At 42.5% G+C, this 20,683-nt stretch overlaps 1 protein-coding gene across 4 annotated transcripts in view; it reads left to right on the top strand.

Moving 5' to 3' along the window:
• Nucleotides 1–1,533: 1,533 nt before the first annotated feature.
• STAU1 (staufen double-stranded RNA binding protein 1) overlaps nucleotides 1,534–20,683 on the top strand; it is a 40,147-nt gene continuing 20,997 nt past the window's right edge. For 2 of the 4 annotated variants that reach the window (XM_081916842.1, XM_081916839.1), the window contains exons 1-5: nucleotides 1,535–1,710; nucleotides 11,776–11,843; nucleotides 15,828–16,104; nucleotides 17,572–17,696; nucleotides 18,784–18,940. In XM_081916842.1, the coding sequence (XP_081772968.1) occupies nucleotides 15,900–16,104; nucleotides 17,572–17,696; nucleotides 18,784–18,940 (487 nt within the window). In that variant the 5' untranslated portion in view covers nucleotides 1,535–1,710; nucleotides 11,776–11,843; nucleotides 15,828–15,899. Of the gene's footprint in view, nucleotides 1,711–11,190; nucleotides 11,383–11,775; nucleotides 11,844–15,827; nucleotides 16,105–17,571; nucleotides 17,697–18,783; nucleotides 18,941–20,683 lie in introns of all 4 variants that reach the window. The other 2 variants (XM_081916840.1, XM_081916841.1) reach the window with 2 other exon arrangements.

Here is a 20,683-nt window from a genome sequence, read left to right as displayed (position 1 = left end):
CAGTCCGTTCCATAGATAAGGCTGCAATTGCAAACCCTATATTGCTTGAAGAAGTGGTGCGAGAGCTTTTGATCTAGCTTAATTAGAAAACTGTTGAAACTACTATCTGCCCCCCGCCCGGAATCTTGCGTTCCCAGAGCGAAAGTGATCTCTTACTGATCTGGAGGTCAAATCTGATTATTCAGGCCACAGTTTCAAAAAGGAGATGATTTTATGGCGTTGCAATGTATTCACTTTTATGATTCAGAAAGAGTACGCGGAATGAAGCAACCTTTAAGCCTGAGATGGTAAAGCGGCGCCCCTCTAGATATTCTTGGACTCCAACTCCCATCAGCCCCAGGCAGCATGGCCAAAGATCAGGGATGAAAGGAGTTATGGGTCAACAACGTCTGGGAGAGGGGGGCACCGGGTCCCCACGCCTGCTTTATGCAAAGAAGCACAATACGTATATGCGGATCTGTTGGTTGGCGCCCTAGAATTCAATAAAAGGAGGAAGTGGGTGCTGCTTAGAGCAAAACTGGGATCCCAGAGAAATAATTCCTATCTCAAATACAGTGGTACCCCAGGTTAGGTACTTAATTCGTTCCGGAGTTCCGTACTTCACCTGAAACTGTTCTCAACCTGAAGCACCACTTTAGCTAATGGGGCTTCCTCCTGCTGCTGCTGCTGCTGCCGCGGCGCCGGAGCCCGATTTCTGTTCTCATCCTGAAGCAAAGTTCTTAACCTGAAGCACTATTTCTGGGTTAGCGGAGTCTGTAACCTGAAGCGTATGTAACCTGAGGTACCACTGTAATGGTTGTTTATTAAGGAATCCTGCCATCCAGGTTCTTCTTTCGTCCAAAACCTAACCGCGAAATAGCAGATACCAATATTATACAATGCTGGGCTGTCCCCTCTGTTTCCTTCCGCGCCCTAAATCTACTCCAGAGTCCGAAAACAGTTCATTCAGCTCGTTGCACCCGCTATCTTTAAGAGGAACGGAACACAGGGTGCAATTCTCCGTAAGCAAAGCCTCGTTGCCCTTCACTGGTCTTCTCAGCTGAGAAAGAAAAACAAGCATGTCCACCTGGGACCTCCCGCGAGGGCCAACCTTGGGGACCCGACAGGAATTGTTTCCTCACACGCCCCGCATTCCCCGCTGCGCGAAGCCCCACTACCTCCCTCCCCGCATCCTCCGGCGCGGCTGCGGCCGGGAGTCCCGGGGTTTCTGGTTGGAAAGCGCGTGGCGGCAGAGCTGTCACTTCCCCTGCGAGCGCAGCATGCTGGGAAATGTAGTCTCGCCTCCTTCGCAAAGGAGGGAGGGAAAGCGAGAGCGAGCTGCAGACTCGGACGGGCCGCCTAAGTGACAGCCGCGGGGCATGCCGGGAGGAGTAGTCCCGCCGGCCGAAGAAACCGGCCCGTGCCCGGATTGGCGGCGCGCTCCGCGCTGGGCGGTGCTATAAATAGCTGCGAGAGGCCTGGTTGGCTCCTCCTCCTCCCCCCCCCACGCCGTCGCGTGGTGCCGTCACTTCCTTCCCGGCCGGAGCTGGCCCCGCTCATTCTCTTTAGTGTTTGCCCTGTGTCTGCCGCCGCCGCGACTCGCTCGCCTTCCCCCCCCTTTCCCCGGACCCCCCCCTCTTCGGCCTGCCAGCTGCCCATGGACTGAGCCGCCCCACGGCCCGCCCGCCAAGACGAGCCGGCCCGGGAGCCGCAGCCCAAAACAACCGCCAGGTGAGGGGCGGAGAAGCAGCGGGCGGGTGGGCAGCCGGGCAGGCAGGCAGGCAGGCAAGGCGGGCGTCCCTCCCAGCCGCCCCCCGCCCGCCACTCCTACCGCGGCGCTGGGATATGTGGGAGGGGAGAGGCCTCGGCCGGGCCTGCGCTTGGGGTTGGGCCTGTGGACGGGGCGCGAGAGACGAGGCTCGGGCCCCTCAGGCGGCGGCCGGGGTGGGGGGCGCGGGTGGGCTGCTGGCAGGTGGGGGGCTCGAGGCTGCCAGGCTCTGCCTCCTGTTATTTAGGGGAAGGTGTTCGTGGGGAGCTGGCTTGAAGACCCACCACTCCCCCCTTCTTTCGACTCCGACCCGCCTTCCCTCCTGTCCGTCCCGGGCTCTTCCCGCCGCCGGCTCGCTCTGCCTCCTTGCTCTCCTCGTGTCCTGCACCTGTGAGAGAGCAGGAGGCCGGGCTTGGGAGGCCTTTCCACCCCCACCCTGTGGCCTGATCCTGCAAGGGTCGCCTTACGTTTTCCTCCTGGCCGGCGCCCCTGTTTACAGGGATCTTCGCCGCGCGCATAGCAAAGTTCGTGGCGGGCAAGGAGAGCGTAGGAAGGGAAGGTTGCGTTCTGGCTATTCCGAATTACCTGTGCAAAAAAAGGGGAACGGGGTAATTGGTGCACAGTGGGCTACAATAGTACGTGTCTCTGCCCCAGCTCTTCATCTTGCCTTTCTGGATCGGGTGAGATTGTGCAGCCTGCTCAACGTTTCTTGATAGTCATGTGCATTGTGTTCTTAATGTGTACATGCATTGCCAAGTTCCCTGATGTTCTCGTCCTGTACCTGTGCGAAACAGGTGGTAATGCTTCTCTATCCTGGGTTGTGTCAGTTGCAGGGCATGTGCTTTCTCATTTCTCTGGTCAAGAAAATAATGCTGGAGTGTAGAGCCTGTAATTTAAATCCTGTAGTGTTTACTGGATCACACTTTAGTTGCTTCAGGCTTCTCCCAAGACTTGCTTTCTCCAAGATAGCCTTGGAATATTGCTGTCAAGTTTCAGTTTAATTGGGGGGAAAGTCTTTTGTGTTCTCGCTTACAAACATAATGCTTTCATCTCCTAATGGAAGTAATGAATGGCTTAATGGCTCTAATGGTTTAATCTTTTTCCACTATATATGCCTGCACACTTAATTGGTCTCCTGTCATTTAACTTTAGCAATATAAGCAAGCTTTTGATGTGTACTCTTTTCCACTTCAGCCTGGAACCAGAACCACTTCTGAAACTTAAATAGTTTTGTATTTGCATATGTTGCGTCATCTTTGGTGATAATGAATTTTTCATTTTATTTCAAAGCATTTATATACCACTTAATACTTCAGTGTGCAGTCTAAAAAACAAAACAATATATCTTTAATACATTTTTTTAAAAACCTATAAAAGCAAATAAAGCAAATTCAGAAGATTCAAATATGTGAAGCAAAGTCAGGGGAAGCCAGGGTGAAAAGATACATCTTCACAAGACTTCTGCAGCAACTGATGGTTGCTGCTTCACATACAGCAGAAGGAAGGGATGCCCGTTTTGGGGTCACTACCATATGATATTCTGTAGGATGCACAAGTTGAATTTCCTGAGATGATCTAAGAACAGGGGCAGGTAGTCTTCCAGGGTTTTACATATCAACAGGACCTTGAACATGCTCTGGTACTTATTGGCAACCGGTGCAGTTCATTCAGTTCAGGTGTAATATGTGCACATCTTGGTGCTCCACTCAGCAGCCTGGCCGCAGCATTCTTCACCAGCTGCAGGTTTTGAACCAGTCCCAAAGGGAGCCCCACATAGAGCACATTACAGTAGCGACGTGAATCACAGTAGCTAACCCTGTCCACGAAAGAGCATAGTTGGCATATCAGCCTAACACTGTGCCCAAATTTGATGAGTACTTCTAGTGGTTTCATATAGTTCCATCTGTACTCCCATGAAAGGAGCAGGTTCATAATTTGGGGGTGTTCCTTGATTCAGTACTGTCACTGGAGGCTCAGGAGGCCTCAGTAGCTGCTTTTGCCTTTTCTCAGCTCTGGCAGATTCACTTTAGGACAGAGAAGATTTGACCACAGTATTCCATGATCTGATAACTTCCAGAATGCATTAGTTCAACATGCTTTACATGGGGCTTCCCTTGAAGACGACTCAGAAACTTCAGTTGGTCCAAAGTGCAGCAGCTGGAGGTTCCATTTAGATCTCCTATAACCCCTCTTTTAAAACAGCTGCACTGGCTACTAGTTCATTTCCCAGCACAATTCAAAGTTCTCTCATTAGTGTTTAAAGCCCTATTCAACTTTATTTGGGCTCCAAATATTTGAAAGACCACCTCCTTCCCTACAGACCCTCTTGCATGCTGAGACCAGCAGAAGGGGCACTCTTGGAAGTTCCTGCAGGTGACAGCCAGGAGAAGTTCCTGCAGGTGCCCCATGTGGTGGCTTCTAAATCCTGGAATTCCCTCCCCACAGAGTTATGTCTGGCACCTCCATTATGCACCTTCCAAAATGCTGTATAATGGAGGTGTGAATCTTTAGGACCCACCTTATTTTTACTATTGCAACTTTAAACTGTTTTTAATATTGTGCTTTAATGTTCTAACCTGCCCTGGAACCTTAGAGTGAAGGGTGGGTAATAAAAAAATATTAATAATACTAAACGGGGGGCAGATCCATAATCTCCCAATCCAGTTCTCTGAATCAGTCCTGGTGAGTAGGAATTATAGCGAACAATACTTTGTCACAGCCACATTGTCACACTTTACTATATGCTTGAACTTGAAAATATTTTAATACTGTGGGTTTCATGGAATCGTAAAGCTAAATCCTGTAGAAGTTACTGGTAACTGGTAGTCAAGAGACCAATGCGATTTTTGATATATTTAAAATATCAGTCTGGTTGTTTTAAGTCATGTTCTAAATAGCACTGTATGGTGACCCTACAAACCAAACACTTGATCAAATAGATATTCAACACAGCACCAGAATGTTTAACATTTTTTATTAAATTCAGCTTTGCTAGACTGTATTCTGTGCTATATATTATCAGACATTCATACCTGACTAGTAAGATGCTCTCTCAGATTAAAGCTTCAATCTTAATAACTCTTAACTAGGAAATGTCATATAGAACTTAGTGATACTTAATGCATGATAGGACTGTGAAAGGAGAAGGAAGTGATCTCCAAGTGAATTTACCCTTTTGTGACACTAGTAAAGTCATGTTCCAAAGACTTACTGGGGGATGATTAATGCATGGCCTGTACATCCCTTGATTACACAACATCTGACAAACAACTGCTAAGGGTGTGAACTGAATCTGTTGAAAAACATTGTTTAGGAGTAAATACAGATCTATCTGTGATGGCTTATTTATGCATGTTGTGTGAAGCTGCAGTCAACAAGTAGTAAATGCAAATGTGTGAACTTGTTTGTAAAACCTAGGCTAACATTGGTTTTAGGCATATGCAAAAGTGTCTGAAATCAAGTGAGAAGAATTTGTCTCTACCAGTTGCTCTGCTGCTTAGCAAAACTCATAAGTAAACTGAAAGCGATTGCAGGAACAAACTGAAGTGGGGCCATAGAGGGTATTCCTTTGACACTTCCTTGAGTAGTATACCATGGGATGATCCATAACATCAAAATTATGATGGTGGAGGTATGGCCTTGTGCAGTGTTCTTCGATCTTGGATCCCTAGATGCTGTTGGACTACAGTTCCTGTCATCCCTGACCTTTGACCATGTTTGCTGGGGATGATGGGTATTGTAGTTGAACAATATATGCGAACAATGTCTGGGGCCCAAAGGTTAAACAGTAGTCTAGTGTATGAATACTGCCCTTTGTGCAGACCTGTTGGATGAGAGGAAAGAGAGAGGGGCTGAAATGGAATTGAGAGCAGAGCTAGAGACTTTCTGTGGACCAAGCTTGCTCACCCACCTCTGCTGCTTCCTTCCCCTGAGTCCTAGAATTTAACTGAAGTTTAGCCTACAACATGGTGCCTCCTTCTGTTGTCTTTTTTAACTACATATTTCTGTTTGCCTTTCCTTTTTCTCCATTTTATTATCTTAAAAGTTGATAGTGCTGCTAGTGTGACCCACAATAGAGCGTCACAACCTACCAGTTATTGTGCATCTGCCATACATGACCTTACTTATTGTGCTATTGCAGACAGCCTGAATTGAGTCAGGGTGGCAAACTCACCAGTTTCAGAAGCATTAATGCTTTTTGCTTTTATAGCATGGTGTGCTGTTGAAAGTCTCAAAGAGGCAGGTGGTGTTTCCATTTGTACAATTGTGCAGCTACAACGAAAGGATTGCTGCAGGTACCATCGGTATTAGCCATCAATTTTGGAATTGGCAGTCTTTCTTAAAATATGCTTACCTTGCTATCTTTGTGTTTGGCAGACTGAATTCTTTCCATTTCAAAGTGTTTGGGTACCTTTTGACATGGAACATACAGGCTAAAGGGACCAGGAAATTGTGTGTGTGTGTGTGTGTGTGTGTGTGTGTGTGTGTGTGTATTTTGTTGTTTTTCACTTTTCACAACTACAGAATGCATTCCATCAGGGAACTCATAGGTACAAATCTTGCTCGAATGAATGGTAATTGAGCCAAAGCACTGATGCGTACCCTTCATTTCACTTCCTATATAAGTCAGTTGCAACAAAACCAGAGTCTTGTAGAGAGGCTTAACATTGGGCAGATTTATTATGGCATAAGCTTTTATTGATGCATCCAGTAGCTTTTGCTATAAACAATTGCCTGGTTCCCCCATGTTTTTATTGGGATATTTCTAAACCACTTAATATTTTAAATACCATAATGATGGACAATAAAGGTACAACAAATAGCTTGAGACAAAAAAACCCAGAAAAAACCTAGGTTCCCCCCTCCCAGTTTTTCTGATCTGGTACCCCCCACCACCACCACCGGTATGCCTTTCACATATCTAGATATTGCCTGTCTTTCTGGGGAAACCTATAAAAAATAGCATCCAACGAAATGTATACAACATCTCAGCCTGTCTTACTTCAGGGAGCAGACTGTAGAGTGAACAATAAGGCAGCTCTTCTTACCAGTTACCGGTAATTCTTCCCTGATCTTTTTCTTCTTTAATTGCTTTTTATTGAGTTTTAAAATTATTATTCATATACATATCCCATTCACTCTTAAACATATATTGTGCACATATATCAACCAAACAATAACAATATTGCTTTACAAGTGACTTCCCACCAACTCAGTTCGGCTTCTTGTTTCTTCCTTCTCTTTTCAACTGTGTTGTTTTTCCTTATTACCCTTCTCTTATGCAATATTTCTTATCTGTTCTTTACTTTGCAAAATTTAGTCAAATCGTATCAAGGATTTTATCTGATAACAGTGTTTTTCATATAATCTTTTCCATCTGAAGGCAGCTCAGTTTAGAGAAGTTTTTAATGTTTAATGCTGTATTGTGTTTTTAACATTCGGTTGGGAGCCACCCAGAGTGGCTGGGGAAACCCAGCCAGATGGGCAGGGTATAAATATATTATTATTATTATTATTATTATTATTATTATTATTATTATTATACATTCCCACTCCTTTTTAATTTTTTTGTTTGGTTGGTTCCTAATTGCCTCTGTCATTTTTGCTAATTCCAAATACTAACACAATTTGATTTGCCATTCTTCCTTTGTTGGTGTCTTATCACCCTTCCAATTTCTAGCGATTAACATTCTTGCTGCTGTTGTAGCATATAGGAACACCCTTTTTAATCATTTGAAGTATCAATTGTCATAATGCCCAGAAGAAAGGCTTCAGGTTTCTTCTCAAATGCTTTTTGAACATTTTTTAAAAATTCGTCATAGACAAAATTCCCCCCAAAATTAATTTTGTGACAATCCCACCACATGTGGTACATCATTCCTTCCCCTTGATTACACCTCCAGCATACACTTGACTTTGATTTATATATTTTGGCCAGTTTTCTGGGGGTTATGTAGCACCTGTTATAGCATTTTCATGATGTTTTCTTTTATTGTGTAGCAGGCTGTAAATTTTAAATCCTTTTGCCACAATCTTTCCCAATCCTCCATCTGGATGGAGTACCCAATTCTTCCCTGTTCTATCCCTTTTAGCATGTTATAGTATGAGTCCCTAGTCATGTACTGTCCAGCACAATGAAAATGTAGTTGGTATATCTGAAGTTCCTGGGGTTTTGAGGAACAGTGTTCTTTAGAACCACAAGAAGATTGAACTCTAGGTTATCTGTGTTGGTAATAAGTGAACCCCTGAAAATGTTGATGATAAAAACATTCAGGACCCCATAATGTACATGTTAAGACCTGAAAATCCAATCTTGGGGAGCATGCTTGAATCCAAATGTATTCTCTCTTTCTTTCTCCACACACACACACACACACACACACACACACACAGTGCATTGGCAAAAAAACAGCACATACCACAAATATATTACTGAGCATAGCACAAATCATAGTGGTAGTAATGTAATCTTGTAGTGCCATTAAGATGGCTCTTGCAAGCAAACTAGCAAAACATGAGGGGAGAGGTGGGTTCTTCCACTGTCTTGCAGTCATATGTAACACTGACAATCTGCACTGTTAGGAACATCAAAGCATGTCCATGTTTTTAAGAAGAGGTCTGGCCAGTTTTGCCTGGAGCAAGAGAGAGCTTGATCTGTAAGCAATTGGTGAATAGTTGGGTAGATTGCAAACTATTTTTTGGCTTGCAGTGTAGTTACAGAACTTCTGTAGTAGATTATCTAACATGTAAGGCTGCTGCTGTTATTTCCATTTCAAACTTATTTGCTACCTGTTATTGCATGTGACTTCTTTAAATGACAGACATAAGACACCTCTGTCCCTAGGAACGTAAATGTTAAATGTTCAGGCAGTCGGGAAACAAGTACCGGTAATTAATTTCCCACCAATTATTCTTAGAACTTTGAAAGAAATGTAGACAAATCACTTGGTGGTTGGCAAGTGTTACACCCCAGCATGGGGTTTTAATAACTATAATAGACCCCAGTATTCAGAGGCTGCAACCTATTTGGACGTGTGTACCACGAGCACACTATCGTATAACCTGTGTGTGAGCTCTTTACGGGCTGTTATGCTAACTTGATAGATCATGTTTCTACATAGCCTATTGAAGTCTTGACATTTTGCCTTGCTTACCTTGGTTTTTAAGAGACTTTGAATGTAACTTTTTGGTAATAATGATCCCATGGTACAAGCATAAGTCAAAGCTGTAGATTAGGGGTGGGGAGCCTTTGGCCCTCCAGATATTGCTGAGCTACAACTCCCATCAGCCCTAGCAAGCAATGCCAGCATCTGTAGTCCCACAAAAGTAGTAGTAGTAGTAGTAATAATAATAATAATAATAATAATAATAATAATAATAATAATACTTTTTATTTATACCCCGCCCTCCCCAGCCAAGGCCGGGCTCAGGGCGGCTAACAAGCAATAATAAAAACAAGTTGAATGATTACAACTTTAAAACAAAATTAAAATACAACATTAGAATATTGAAACATTAAAATATTAAAATGTAGCCTCATTGCAGGAGGAGAGAGAAAAAGAAAAAAGAAAGAGAGGGAGGGAATCAAATTGGCTCCAAGCCAAAGACCAGGCGGAACAACTCTGTCTTATAGGCCCTGCAGAAAGAAATCTGATCCTGCAGGGCCCTGGTCTCATGAGGCAGAGCGTTCCACCAGGCTGGAGCCAGTGTTGAGAAGGCCCTGGATCTGGTTGAAGCTAATCTAACTTCCTTAGGGCCCGGGACCACTAGGGTGTTGCTATTTATGGACCTTGAGGCTCTCCGTGGGGCATACCGGGAGAGGCGGTCCCGTAGATACAAGGGTCCTAGGCCGTGAAGGGCTTTAAAGGTCAAAAGCAGCACCTTAAATTTGACCCTGTACTCCACCGGGAGCCAGTGCAGCTTGAAAAGCACTGGGTGAATATGCTCCCATGGCAGAGACCCTGTGAGGAGCCTCGCTGCAGCATTCTGCACCTGCTGGAGTTTCTGGGACAGCTTCAAGGGCAGCCCTGCGTAGAGTGAATTACAGTAGTCATGCCTGGAGGTGACCGTCGCATGGATCACTGTGGCCAGGTCAGGGCGGGAAAGATAAGGGATGTATGTAGTGTATGTATGGCATCTTCTACAACACACAAGAATAATGAATTATATGTATAGGGCAGCAAATCTTTCCCAGCAGGATATGTGTGTAACAAGCTGGATGGAGATCAGGAAGAGTCTCTAGAATCTTTTTATCTTGAGCTTTATTGTAGTCACTAGCATCCCTAATCTCCAGTGACAAATGTGTTGTCTTTTAAAGCATTGTCAATGATATCTTTGTCAGGTCAGTTTGCTCTAGTTTGTGGTACAACTTGGCCTTGTTGCTGATGCTCCATAAAACTCCTAGCTAGCTACATATCTCCACATATTGCATCATTTGATCCGTTTGTCTTGCAGAGGAGGAAGCTGTATGCATATTTTGTCTAACATCTCCACTGTTATTACATATCAGGACTGGTGTAGCCATCTTTTATACTCACAACAACATTGACTAGGAGTGAGGAAAAAGGAAATCTGATAGGGTGACATTCTAACCAAAATGCATTCCATTTCGCTAGCCGCTCTAACTTTATTCTTCATGGTCATCAGATTTCTGCAGTCCACCACTTCCTTTGTACAAAACAGTAAGCATGTCACAATTATGTTGGGGCACAGGGCAGTTGTTTAACATGAGGATGTGTTGCAGTAACTAACTTGGATTAATCTAAGGCATTTGCCATGAAGAAATTACTATTTAAATAGGAAGGTTCATGAATGTTCTGTAACTTTTTTATAAAGTGCAGCACTGATCAAAGTATCTGTAAAAGCTACTTTTTGAAATGCACTCAGGCCTGATTTAAGTTCGCACAGCTGGTTTCACTTAACTATGCATGATTGGGCATGGCTGTCATCACACTTCAATTGGGTTTCATTCCCTATAAAATGTAGAAAGTTGACACACCTGGAATTCACAGCCCAAGTGTGGTGGTGTGGTTGAAGACTTAAATCAGGGGGTCATTGCTACAGTAACTGCTTATAAACCTGCACAGGTAGGTTTCTTGCACATTCCTGGCATCATATTTTAATGGACTCTATAAACAATGAAGTATTCTTTATTGGTTCCACTTAATCTTAACTGGAGGGGACAGCAAGCTATGAAATCTCAGAGCAGGCTGCCTTTCTGTTGTCAGAGCAGAAAGACATGTAATTATCAGTGTGAGCTTTATATGTGTGTGCTTATGTGTGTGTATAATTCTGATTTGTGCAGGGCTGAGAAGAGGCTGTTAATAGGTAGCACCAAGATACAGTTAAGAAGGCACGGTTGCCAAAATTAAACACAGTTCAAGCATACTTACAGGGCTTGTTTTGGCAAAATGGAAACAAGACTCTCTGTTCTCTTTCTTCAGGATCAACAACTTGCTGGCTCTAAAGAGGAGGCATCAAATATTGTCATTTAACCACCTCAAAAATGTTTGGAATAGTGAAATGCTTCAAATCAGCCTTTTGGGGAGTGAACTGGCTTTGTTTAGATTTAGGTTTATTCAATTTATGAATCGCTTCCAACAACAAAAAGCCCTGAAGCGATTTGCAGCAAGAAGGTAATACAATATTTAAAATGCACAAATATAAACATTCAGATTAAAAACATCCAATTGATGATGCCCAGGAAGACAAAACACCTTTGACTGAGGCCAAAATGATGACAGAGTTGGTGCCAGGAGAGTGTCAAATAATTACTGGCTAATTTTTAACTGTAATGGGTGCTGTCTCTTGAAGACCCTCTCTGAAATGACTTCATAGCTAACACTTCTGAAGAAGTAAACATTTCTAAACCTTTCAAAGCATATGTGCTGAACAATTTTATCTAATGAGAATTTTTCTCCAAATGTTGCTCCTGGTAATGTTGATAAGTACTTCGTTGTGGAATAGTATAATACTGTACTACTCAAAAGCATCTTTCTAACTTTCTCCCCTTTTTCTTTTGTTTATAGGCAATCTCCAACATATAAATCCCCTTGGAACTAAAGCTAAAGCTACACTGTCCCTGGATCACTTAAAGGTACAGGAAGTTGGGTATTCTGAAAGTCCAGCAGCTCTTTATCACTGGCTGATATTTTGGGGTGGACACAAGTATATGGGAGTTCTGTTGCAGTTTCCTATCTTAAGATGCTGCTTTAATGTCAGTTGTATCCAAAGCCATCAGTACTTGAGCTGAACAGACATATGCACTTCTCCCTACTGCAGCACCCTCCTGCACCCTCAAAAAAAAACTGCTGTGGGTGGTTAGAGAAACTGCTTCTCAGTTTTCCCATATCCTGGCTACTGCTTCCCCCAACCCCTGTGTCTTCTCTCCCTGTTCCATTACCATCAACAGCATCTTTGAATCTCTTGCTTCAACAATATGCCATATATAAGGATGACACACTTTAAACCTGAAAGGAAACATCCAGGGCATGGATTAGTCTTCCCTAGATATTGGGATTTGCTTGTGGAGGGTGGCTTAGAATATACACAGGCCTGTTCATTTGTCTGGAGTATTATTAACTGCATTCTGCAGCACATTTCTGATACTTGATTCTGGTATAAAGCAAAAGAATAATATTTACAAACAGGAGAATTTTAAATTCTATTCAAACTACTGAAATCTGTAATCATATCTTTGTTAATGTTTTATTCCTTCATTGAAACAGTCCAAATAGTGAGGCAGTATTCCTGCAAATGGGGGCATGTGTTTTCAAGAGTATATGCTCTAGGTGTGTTGCTCTCAACAGATAGTTAGGGGGCTGTGCATGTTAAAGCTGATGCCTGCATTCAGCAGAGAGCCAGTTTTTTGTCTTTTGTGTATATCCAGGTGACTCAGTGCTCTTAATGTAGTGGTGAGTCATTCTAAACAGATATCTAGAGGGCAGGCCTCAATTGCATGTCAAGATAATGGGATGTGTCCAAGGTTTTCTGAAAGGGGCAATCTGTAAGAGTGGTATGTGCATGCTCGGCCATTTTATAGAAAAGGCCTTCAACTAAGCAGTTCAGTTAGCGGAGTCGGTTTAGGAAAAACAGGTTTACTCAGTGACACATGTGCCTGCCTTCAGCTTTTTAATCTCTAATGGAAAATGTCCTTGCCACACGTTTGTGAACATGCTCTGTCTTAAAATGGCAACTTGAAATTTTCATTATTGAACCTAATATGGAGAGAACTTTAGGCAAGAGCAAAACAACACACACACACACATGGCTGGTGTGTGTGTGTGTGTGTGTGTGTGTGTGTGTGTGTGTGTGCTCTTTGTGAAACCTGTAGCCTCTTGGGTCCCTTTCTTGGAAATGTAGGAACATACCAGGTCAGGCCATAAGCAAAACTAGGCACCACATCATTCACACAGTTACCAGTTATGCAGATGGCTTTTTAAAAGGAAGTTTCAGGTGCAAGGTCTGATCCAGACCCTGAAGTTGAAGGCCGGTGGCTTTGACCCTTTGTTCCCTGCTGCTCTCCCAATAAGTGTCACCACAGAGTTGGGGGTAGAAGTCTATTATATTCATAGTTGGGGGTGGAAGCTTTCCTCCAATGCAAATAGCAGGGCCTAATCCATATTGGGACCCACAGCATAGGGCAAAAGGCCAAAGCACCTTTTCCAGGCTTGAATCAGGCTCCTGTACCTGCAATTTGTAGAGCTGATGATTGTACTAGTTTGGCCCTTTTTGAACTGGCAGGGCTTCTCCCTGTCTCTGTCAGAGATGTCCCTTCATTTGCTACCTGAACATTTTAGCAGGAGATGCCTGGGACTTTCTGCATGCAAACCCTATGCTATACCACTGAGCATTTAGTGCATTAAGGGTAGTGTGAGGTACAACATGGCCCAGCTGCTGCTGGGCTGTAAACTCCTGACTACTAGTGAGCTATGGCCCCTTTCCTTAAGCATGCCCAACCCTGTTTCTGATGGTCATTCATAGCTTTAAAAATGGCTGTTTTGGGAGCTGTGCCTTTTGAAGCTGAGCCAAGCTATTGTAATTTACAGGAAGCATTAATGCTGAGTTGGAAATCAATAAAATCCTTAAAATAGTGAGTGCCATGTTAAACATCAACTTAGTAAAACAAAGCTGTAAACCTTTTTGCTCTCTGGATAAAAAAAACCCACCTAGCAGCATGGTGGAAGTCTGCTTTTGATAGCTTCATTTACAAGCAGAGTATTGGCTTATTTGGCAATGAAATTTGTGAACTTGTCAGAATATTAGAAGACTTTGGTCTGTGGTGCTTCACGTGAATACTTTCTGCACATCTCAGGCTAGCATGTTGAGCCCAGCCTGCTATTTTGTATGGCCAGGTATTAGAAAATGTTTGCACACTGGAGAGCATTCAGTTTCCTACCTGCAGTCCAGCATCAGGTTCATCAAGTGAGACTTTGGATTGTGTATTTCAGCTCTTAGATGCCAACTCATTGTGTTGAAAATCCATTTGCTTCCACTGGCCCATAAACCCTTGTCTGCCTTTTCAGAAGTACGCGTCTTTCCTAAAATCCTTAAGAGGCAGTTTGCAGATCACTTTTGTCTTTGACTCATCCTTTCTAAATTTGGAAGCCTATTCATGACATCAATTCTGAAGGCCCACAGAATGCTTAGACAAATTGCTACTATTAGCAGCCAGTGATTGCTCATTTTTAAAGCCAGGACCTTTGCTGGTTCAAGATAATTTTTTAAACATCTACAGGTTTTATTGGGAGACCGAAATTGGACTATGGTAACTTGACATTAGTGCCTTGTGTTTGCTTTCATCACTGTGAGAATATAAGTACTCTGTTCACCAAGCACTACTGCTCCGCATGCGGTCCTTAATTCATTATTCTTGGCTAACACAAATGAAGTGTGTTGGATTGTGCCCAGCATTGTTTCTGGTCTAGAAAAGTTGCCTGCTAAACCTACCATTTGCAGAAAGCCTGAACTCTCATTTTTCCAGTACTAACTCCTGAGCAGTTGACCACATGCATGCTCAGTTTGGCATTCATTTGGCAGCACAGGTTCATTGTATCCAGGGTTCGAACTTAGCAGGTGCCAGGCGCATTTTGCACCTAAAGTTTCTCTATTTACGAGCACCTCAGAAAGTCTGGGTGCCATTTTTTGCGCCTGGCTAACACTCGATTACTGAAATGTATGTGCTTTGAAGCTTCAAAGTATATTTCAAGGATAGACAATATGTTAAGGAGTTTAACAATAAAGAGTGGAGTGTTTTGAGAGCTGAAGTATGGTACAAACATTTTTACTGTAAACACCAAATTAAATATGTATTAACAATTTCTGTTAAAATGTAATATTAACCACGTTTCTCTTACGTGAATTGCATATTAGTTCATGCTTACCAAAATAATAAATAAAAATTTATTTATTTATTGTTGCTGAGCCCCCCCCCCCATGACACTTAAACATTCTGTTTTGGTGCCCACAACCCAGCTTTTCTATCCCAGTTTCTAACACTGATTGTATCCAAATGGAAGGCTTGTGTAGACTGTATGTACTCAGAAGGCCAAAGATACTTGTAGAATAGTCTTATAAGTATTTAGCCTTAAATACATGACACAGTGTAATATGTGTTGTTCATCAGAGGTTGTATTTGCCTAATTTCAAGACCTGCTAAGGAACAGATAATTGTTATTACCCGGTATGTCCTGATATGTAAAACCACAGAATTGAAAGAGGGTGTATTTTCTTTTTCCCATGACTGTAAGGTGTTGGTGGCATCTCAATTGAATATTTTACGTGGAAAGACAAAAAAAATTCCTTCCAGTAGCACCTTAAAGACCAACTAAGTTAGTTCTTGGTATGAGCTTTCGTGTGCATGCACACTTCTTCAGATACACGTATCTGATACACGTATGTGTATCTGAAGAAGTGTGCATGCACACGAAAGCTCATACCAAGAACTAACTTAGTTGGTCTTTAAGGTGCTACTGGAAGGAATTTTTTTTGTTTTGACTATGGCAGACCAACACGGCTACCTATCTGTTACGTGGAAAGGTTGGGAAGCAATTGATTCTCTCCTTTTTCTTTTCTTTTTAAGGTAAAAATTCAAGCACTTGCACAGAAATAGCCTGCATTCAAAGCCAAGTTTACCTGCAGCAATTAGCTTTGGATGGAAGTCAATATGTCTCAAATTCAAATCCAGAATCCGTCTGCTGCTCTTTCTAGCAGCCAAATACTAAACAAGAACCAATCACTTGCACAGCCTTTGAGTATTCCTTCTCCCACTAGTTCTTTGCCCTCTGAAAATGCAGGTAGACCTATTCAAAATTCTGCTTTACCCTCTGCATCTGTTACATCTACCAGTGTAGCTGCAGGTAAGCCTGAAAATTTATTTGGTATATTTCAATGATAATGTGAGTGTCAAATGCCTTAAAAGAAATGTCAGGTCCTAATACCCATGTTGTTCATACGCTGTTTGTTTAATGAAGTTGTTTTGGAAATAGTGAAAATTATAAGGAGAAATGTTTGATGGAACAAACGGAGATAAGATGAAAACAAATGGCTAAAATGGCTTTATAAATATTTTATATCATCAAATTCACTGCTCCATCGTTCTGGTTCTGTACAGTGTTTTCTGATCATGCATGAAGACATGTTTAACAAGGATTGTTCCAGAGAGCTTCCTTTCTAATATAGAGTGGTTTATGCTAGTAGCATAACTGTAGTTAAGTAATTTACTTCATTGACTACATGTGTGCATTTGCCATTTGCTCTCTTCAATCTGGCAAACTAAGGTTTCAGGTATCCCTCCAAACGAAAATTGCAAACTGATTTAGAAGATCTTTGGAATGTACACACCCATTGTGTGTTTATCATCATGGGTGGTGGCATAATTCTTAAAGAGTGTGGCATTCCATAAGCACTGACCATTAAAAATGTATGGCATTTTGATTGCACGGTTCTAGTCATCTACAGCCTCTGGCCACTAGATAAGCCTAGATTTGTACTTCCAGAACCTCTTGAGAAATTTGGGGAAGCAGGAGTTAACAGCAATGCTCTACTCAAGGCTTATCCAGAGGCTACAGATTACCAGTTCTCTGCAATTAAAGTGTGCCTCATGTGATTCCACTTTCAGAATATTGAATCCTGGAAGACACTGAGCTTTCATGGGTTGGGCTCCCTTCTTTGTACAAACTAAGCTTCTGTAAAGCTTATTGGGTTTGTGTTCTTGTTTTCTTCCAAATTGGGATGACTGGCAAAATGGAAACTATACCTGGGACGAAGCACTCAGATGGGACACCCTTTTTAAAGGATATGACAGAGTAGAAGCAGAGACCATTAAGTATTAAAAATGAGAAATTAAGAATATGAAGCAGCTTCATTCTTAGGGAGAGAGAAGCTGTCAGATTAGGACCAAATATGTCCTGGCAGTGGAAGAACTTTCTGAACAGCATATGCTGTGTAGGTTAAACAAGAGGCCTATGGCTTTCAAACATCAACTCGATGATGCAGGCACCTAGCTAGTTTTGTTGCAAAGCAAATTAGTTTGATCTTTCCTTATATTGCAACTGCAACGTTCACTCGCTGTCTGATCCTTAGAGTTAGTCTTACAATCAACTTTTATCTGGCATTCTGGACAACTAAATTAACATTCTCTGAAACCAATTTACTTTGGGCATCTTCTGTAGAAAGCCACTTAATTTTATAAGTCTAAGCCTCTGTGCGGTGTTTTCCCAGCTTTGAGTGCTAAAGTCCTTAAGTGCTTCTGTGAATGTAGAATAATACTGAGCGATCAGATTGATTTCTCCATGCTGAAGTAGCTATTGGTCTTGTCTTTTCAGTTCCTTCTAACATGGCAAACCCCAAAGAGAAAACCCCAATGTGTCTTGTGAATGAGTTAGCCCGTTTTAACAAGATTCAGCCTGAGTATAAGCTTTTGAGTGAGCAGGGTCCAGCTCACTCGAAGGTAAACATTACCTGTCTGACTTCCATGTTTATAGTAAAACGATGACTTGAGTGTGTGTGTGTGTGTGTGTGTGTGTAGAGTAAAACAAACCTGAGAGGTCTGTTAGCCTGACACAGCTTCCAGGGCACAGCTTGATTTTATTTTTAAGCTGGTGCTACTAATATAACTCAGTGGGCGTTATTCATTTATTATCTTCCACACACATCTCAGGGCACTGTACAAAATGTAATAAAAACAGTAAAATGCACAGAAAATAACAGCAGATAAAAGAAAAACAATATCAAGTATTCAACCAGCTTGGAAGGGTGGGAAGTAGTGTAGGTTTGGCCCTTTGCTGAAATCCAGCTGGCTTAGCAGGTAGTTGCACTTCACCCCAGTATCCAAACCCAGCTGCAAAAGAAAACGGAGGGGGGAGGAAATAGTAGAGGAGAAGTCCAATAAAGCACACTGTTTGGAAACGGCAGCATGCAATTCAAAGTACTTATTTTATCATTTATAGCCTTGCATGGCCTCAGGCCCTGCATTCCCACAAGAGATTTCAAGGTTTCCAGATTTCTTTGCTTTAGGAAGCAACTTACTGGGCAGCATTTGATAATGTGGTAGGGAGGAAGGGCCTTGGAGGTCTCAGTGTGCACATGGTAGCTCCCGGGATGCAGCCTTCTGGATCCCTTTGGTTCTGTGCATTACTTTCCACAAAGTCCTTGGCCACAGCAGAAAAAAAACATTTTAATAACATTGGATACTTTTACAACAATTCATGTGACTTTTCTTTCCTATGGTTTAATAGTGTTTCATGAAGTAGTTGTTTTATAGTAGGCATGTCCAACCGGTAGATTGTCTTTGGTAGATCACTGGCTCCCCAAAAGAAGCTCTTTGACCTGAACCCCCCAAAAGAGGGTAGATCACTGCCAGTTTTTTAACTCTGTGAGTAGATTTCAGTCTCTTGGGAGTTGGCCACCCCTGCTTTAGAGTGATCAGTGCTGTACCTGTGCCTTTTGACCTGTGTGTGTTCAGACTATTAAAATATCACACACATGCAAGATCAGGCAGTGAGTTGTTGCAGTAAAAACTTCTTTCTCATTCTTAGGTGTTTACAGTGCAGCTGACTCTTGGGGACCAGCACTGGGAAGCTGAAGGAACTAGTATTAAGAAAGCTCAACATGCAGCTGCTGCCAAAGCTTTGGAAGGGACGAGATTTCCTAAACCTACAGCTCGCCCATCACGTAATGAAGGAAAGAACCCAGGTACATACAGCTAACATGGGTTGTACAGTGATGTGAGCCATCACTTGATGTTTTAGTGGTACAGTGTACATACTGTACACCTAAGCTGCCCCTGAATTTGCCCGTTATATAATTGCATCCTATGGTGATCATGTTTAAGTATTTGTAACAAATATTTATATGCTGCTTAATATAATAAAAAAATTCAAGGCCGTTTACATGGAAACAATAAAAATACAATATTCAATAAAATTTCCTTAAAAGCCAAAAAAACCAACCCTATATATCACATGACAGCAGCCAACCATCAATTCCTGGTTATATAACAGCCAGAAACTTCTCACTACCTGAACACAGATGTGCTAAAGTAGCATACAATTGTGTCGGCTGATACCCATTGTGCAGTCAGCTTTTAGCCCTCTGAATCCAAAGTTCTGTGGTTAAAAATTCCGGATTCCAGAATGCTTCCACTACTTAGACTTTGAAGGCTTTGCTTGGCATTATTTTATTAATTAATATATTTGTATCCCACCTTACATCAGTTGATCTCGGAGTGGGGTACCTATTCCATAAAACAGGATAAAATGTCAATCATCAATCAAACCACCTCCTAGGCAGATCCCACTCCAGACTATATTTGGCATGACCCAAACACCAGTGTAAACAGGCTTAACCTGCTGCCAAAAAGAATCCACCACTGGTGTCTGCTGAGTATCCAAGTAAGACTAAGTCATGCTTTTATCAGTAAGTCATGGTGCCTTTTGCCACCTTTGCATCTTGCCCCTGGAATTTTCTCTAAAGCTGAATGGTGTATGCATTGTTAGCCTCGACAAGGGAGCAGGAATATGATAAAGTGATGGTGCAAAGTTACTACTTAACCTCACAGTTCTTTTCAGGGTTTCACTGGAGCACAAAACCTTGATAGTTCTGTTTATTTTCCATATTCTCATCCAGTTTTTCAGACATTTATTGTCTCCCCAAGAGGCTCATTAAAAAAAAGAAGAGACATGCCCTGCCATTAGACTTACAGACTAGAAAGGCAAGGTTTACAGGGGCAGGGAGGTAAAAGGCAAAAGAGGAAGATTGGTTCAAGCCCTGCAGAAAGTGGTGAGCTACAAGCATTTATATCCAGTCCGGGCCAGGTTGGTTTTCCTTTGCTGGTGCTCTTGCTTGGACATCAATTGGTTGGGGTAGTGCCTTCTTTCCTCTTGCTTTTGCAGTCTCAGGGCGGCAGGCAGCTGGGAAGCCAAGTGTTCTTTCTGCACGTAAGGTGGGGAAATAGAGCTTCCAGCGACTCTGCTTGTTTCGGTTGCTCTCCACTTGCCATGATGTTGTTTGTGAGGCAGTGGTCCAGCCTTCTAGTAATCCTTGATTCCCAATGGCAGAGACTAGAGTGTGATGCCCTCCAGCTCTGCAGCCCCAGGAGAACTCTTTAAGTATCAGTCATTTTACTATTTATAAAAAGGAGCAAACCAAAAAACCCAGTGCTGTCTCAGGGAGAAATTTAGTAATTTTACCCAAAGCCAGTATCATGAGTAGCTTGAGTCTGAATTGACCCAAAGACATATAATTGTAACTTAAACATAAAAATAAAGTATTGAAGGAAAACAGGATTTACTTTGCACTGTGAAAGTGATATGGACAAGGAATTTGCTAGCTTCTTAACTTTATGGCTGCAAGGATTGTTATCAATTAGAATTGGAAATATTTGTAAGGAGCATTGATGGGCGCTTAGTACAAAAATAAGTGGCAATTTGCAGTGTC

Source organism: Podarcis melisellensis (assembly GCF_964234715.1).
Source record: "Podarcis melisellensis genome assembly, chromosome: 6".
In the NCBI taxonomy this organism is placed as follows: domain Eukaryota; kingdom Metazoa; phylum Chordata; class Lepidosauria; order Squamata; family Lacertidae; genus Podarcis; species Podarcis melisellensis.
The sequence above is the reverse complement of the archived record's forward strand: the minus strand, read 5'-3'. Positions and strand labels throughout refer to the sequence as shown.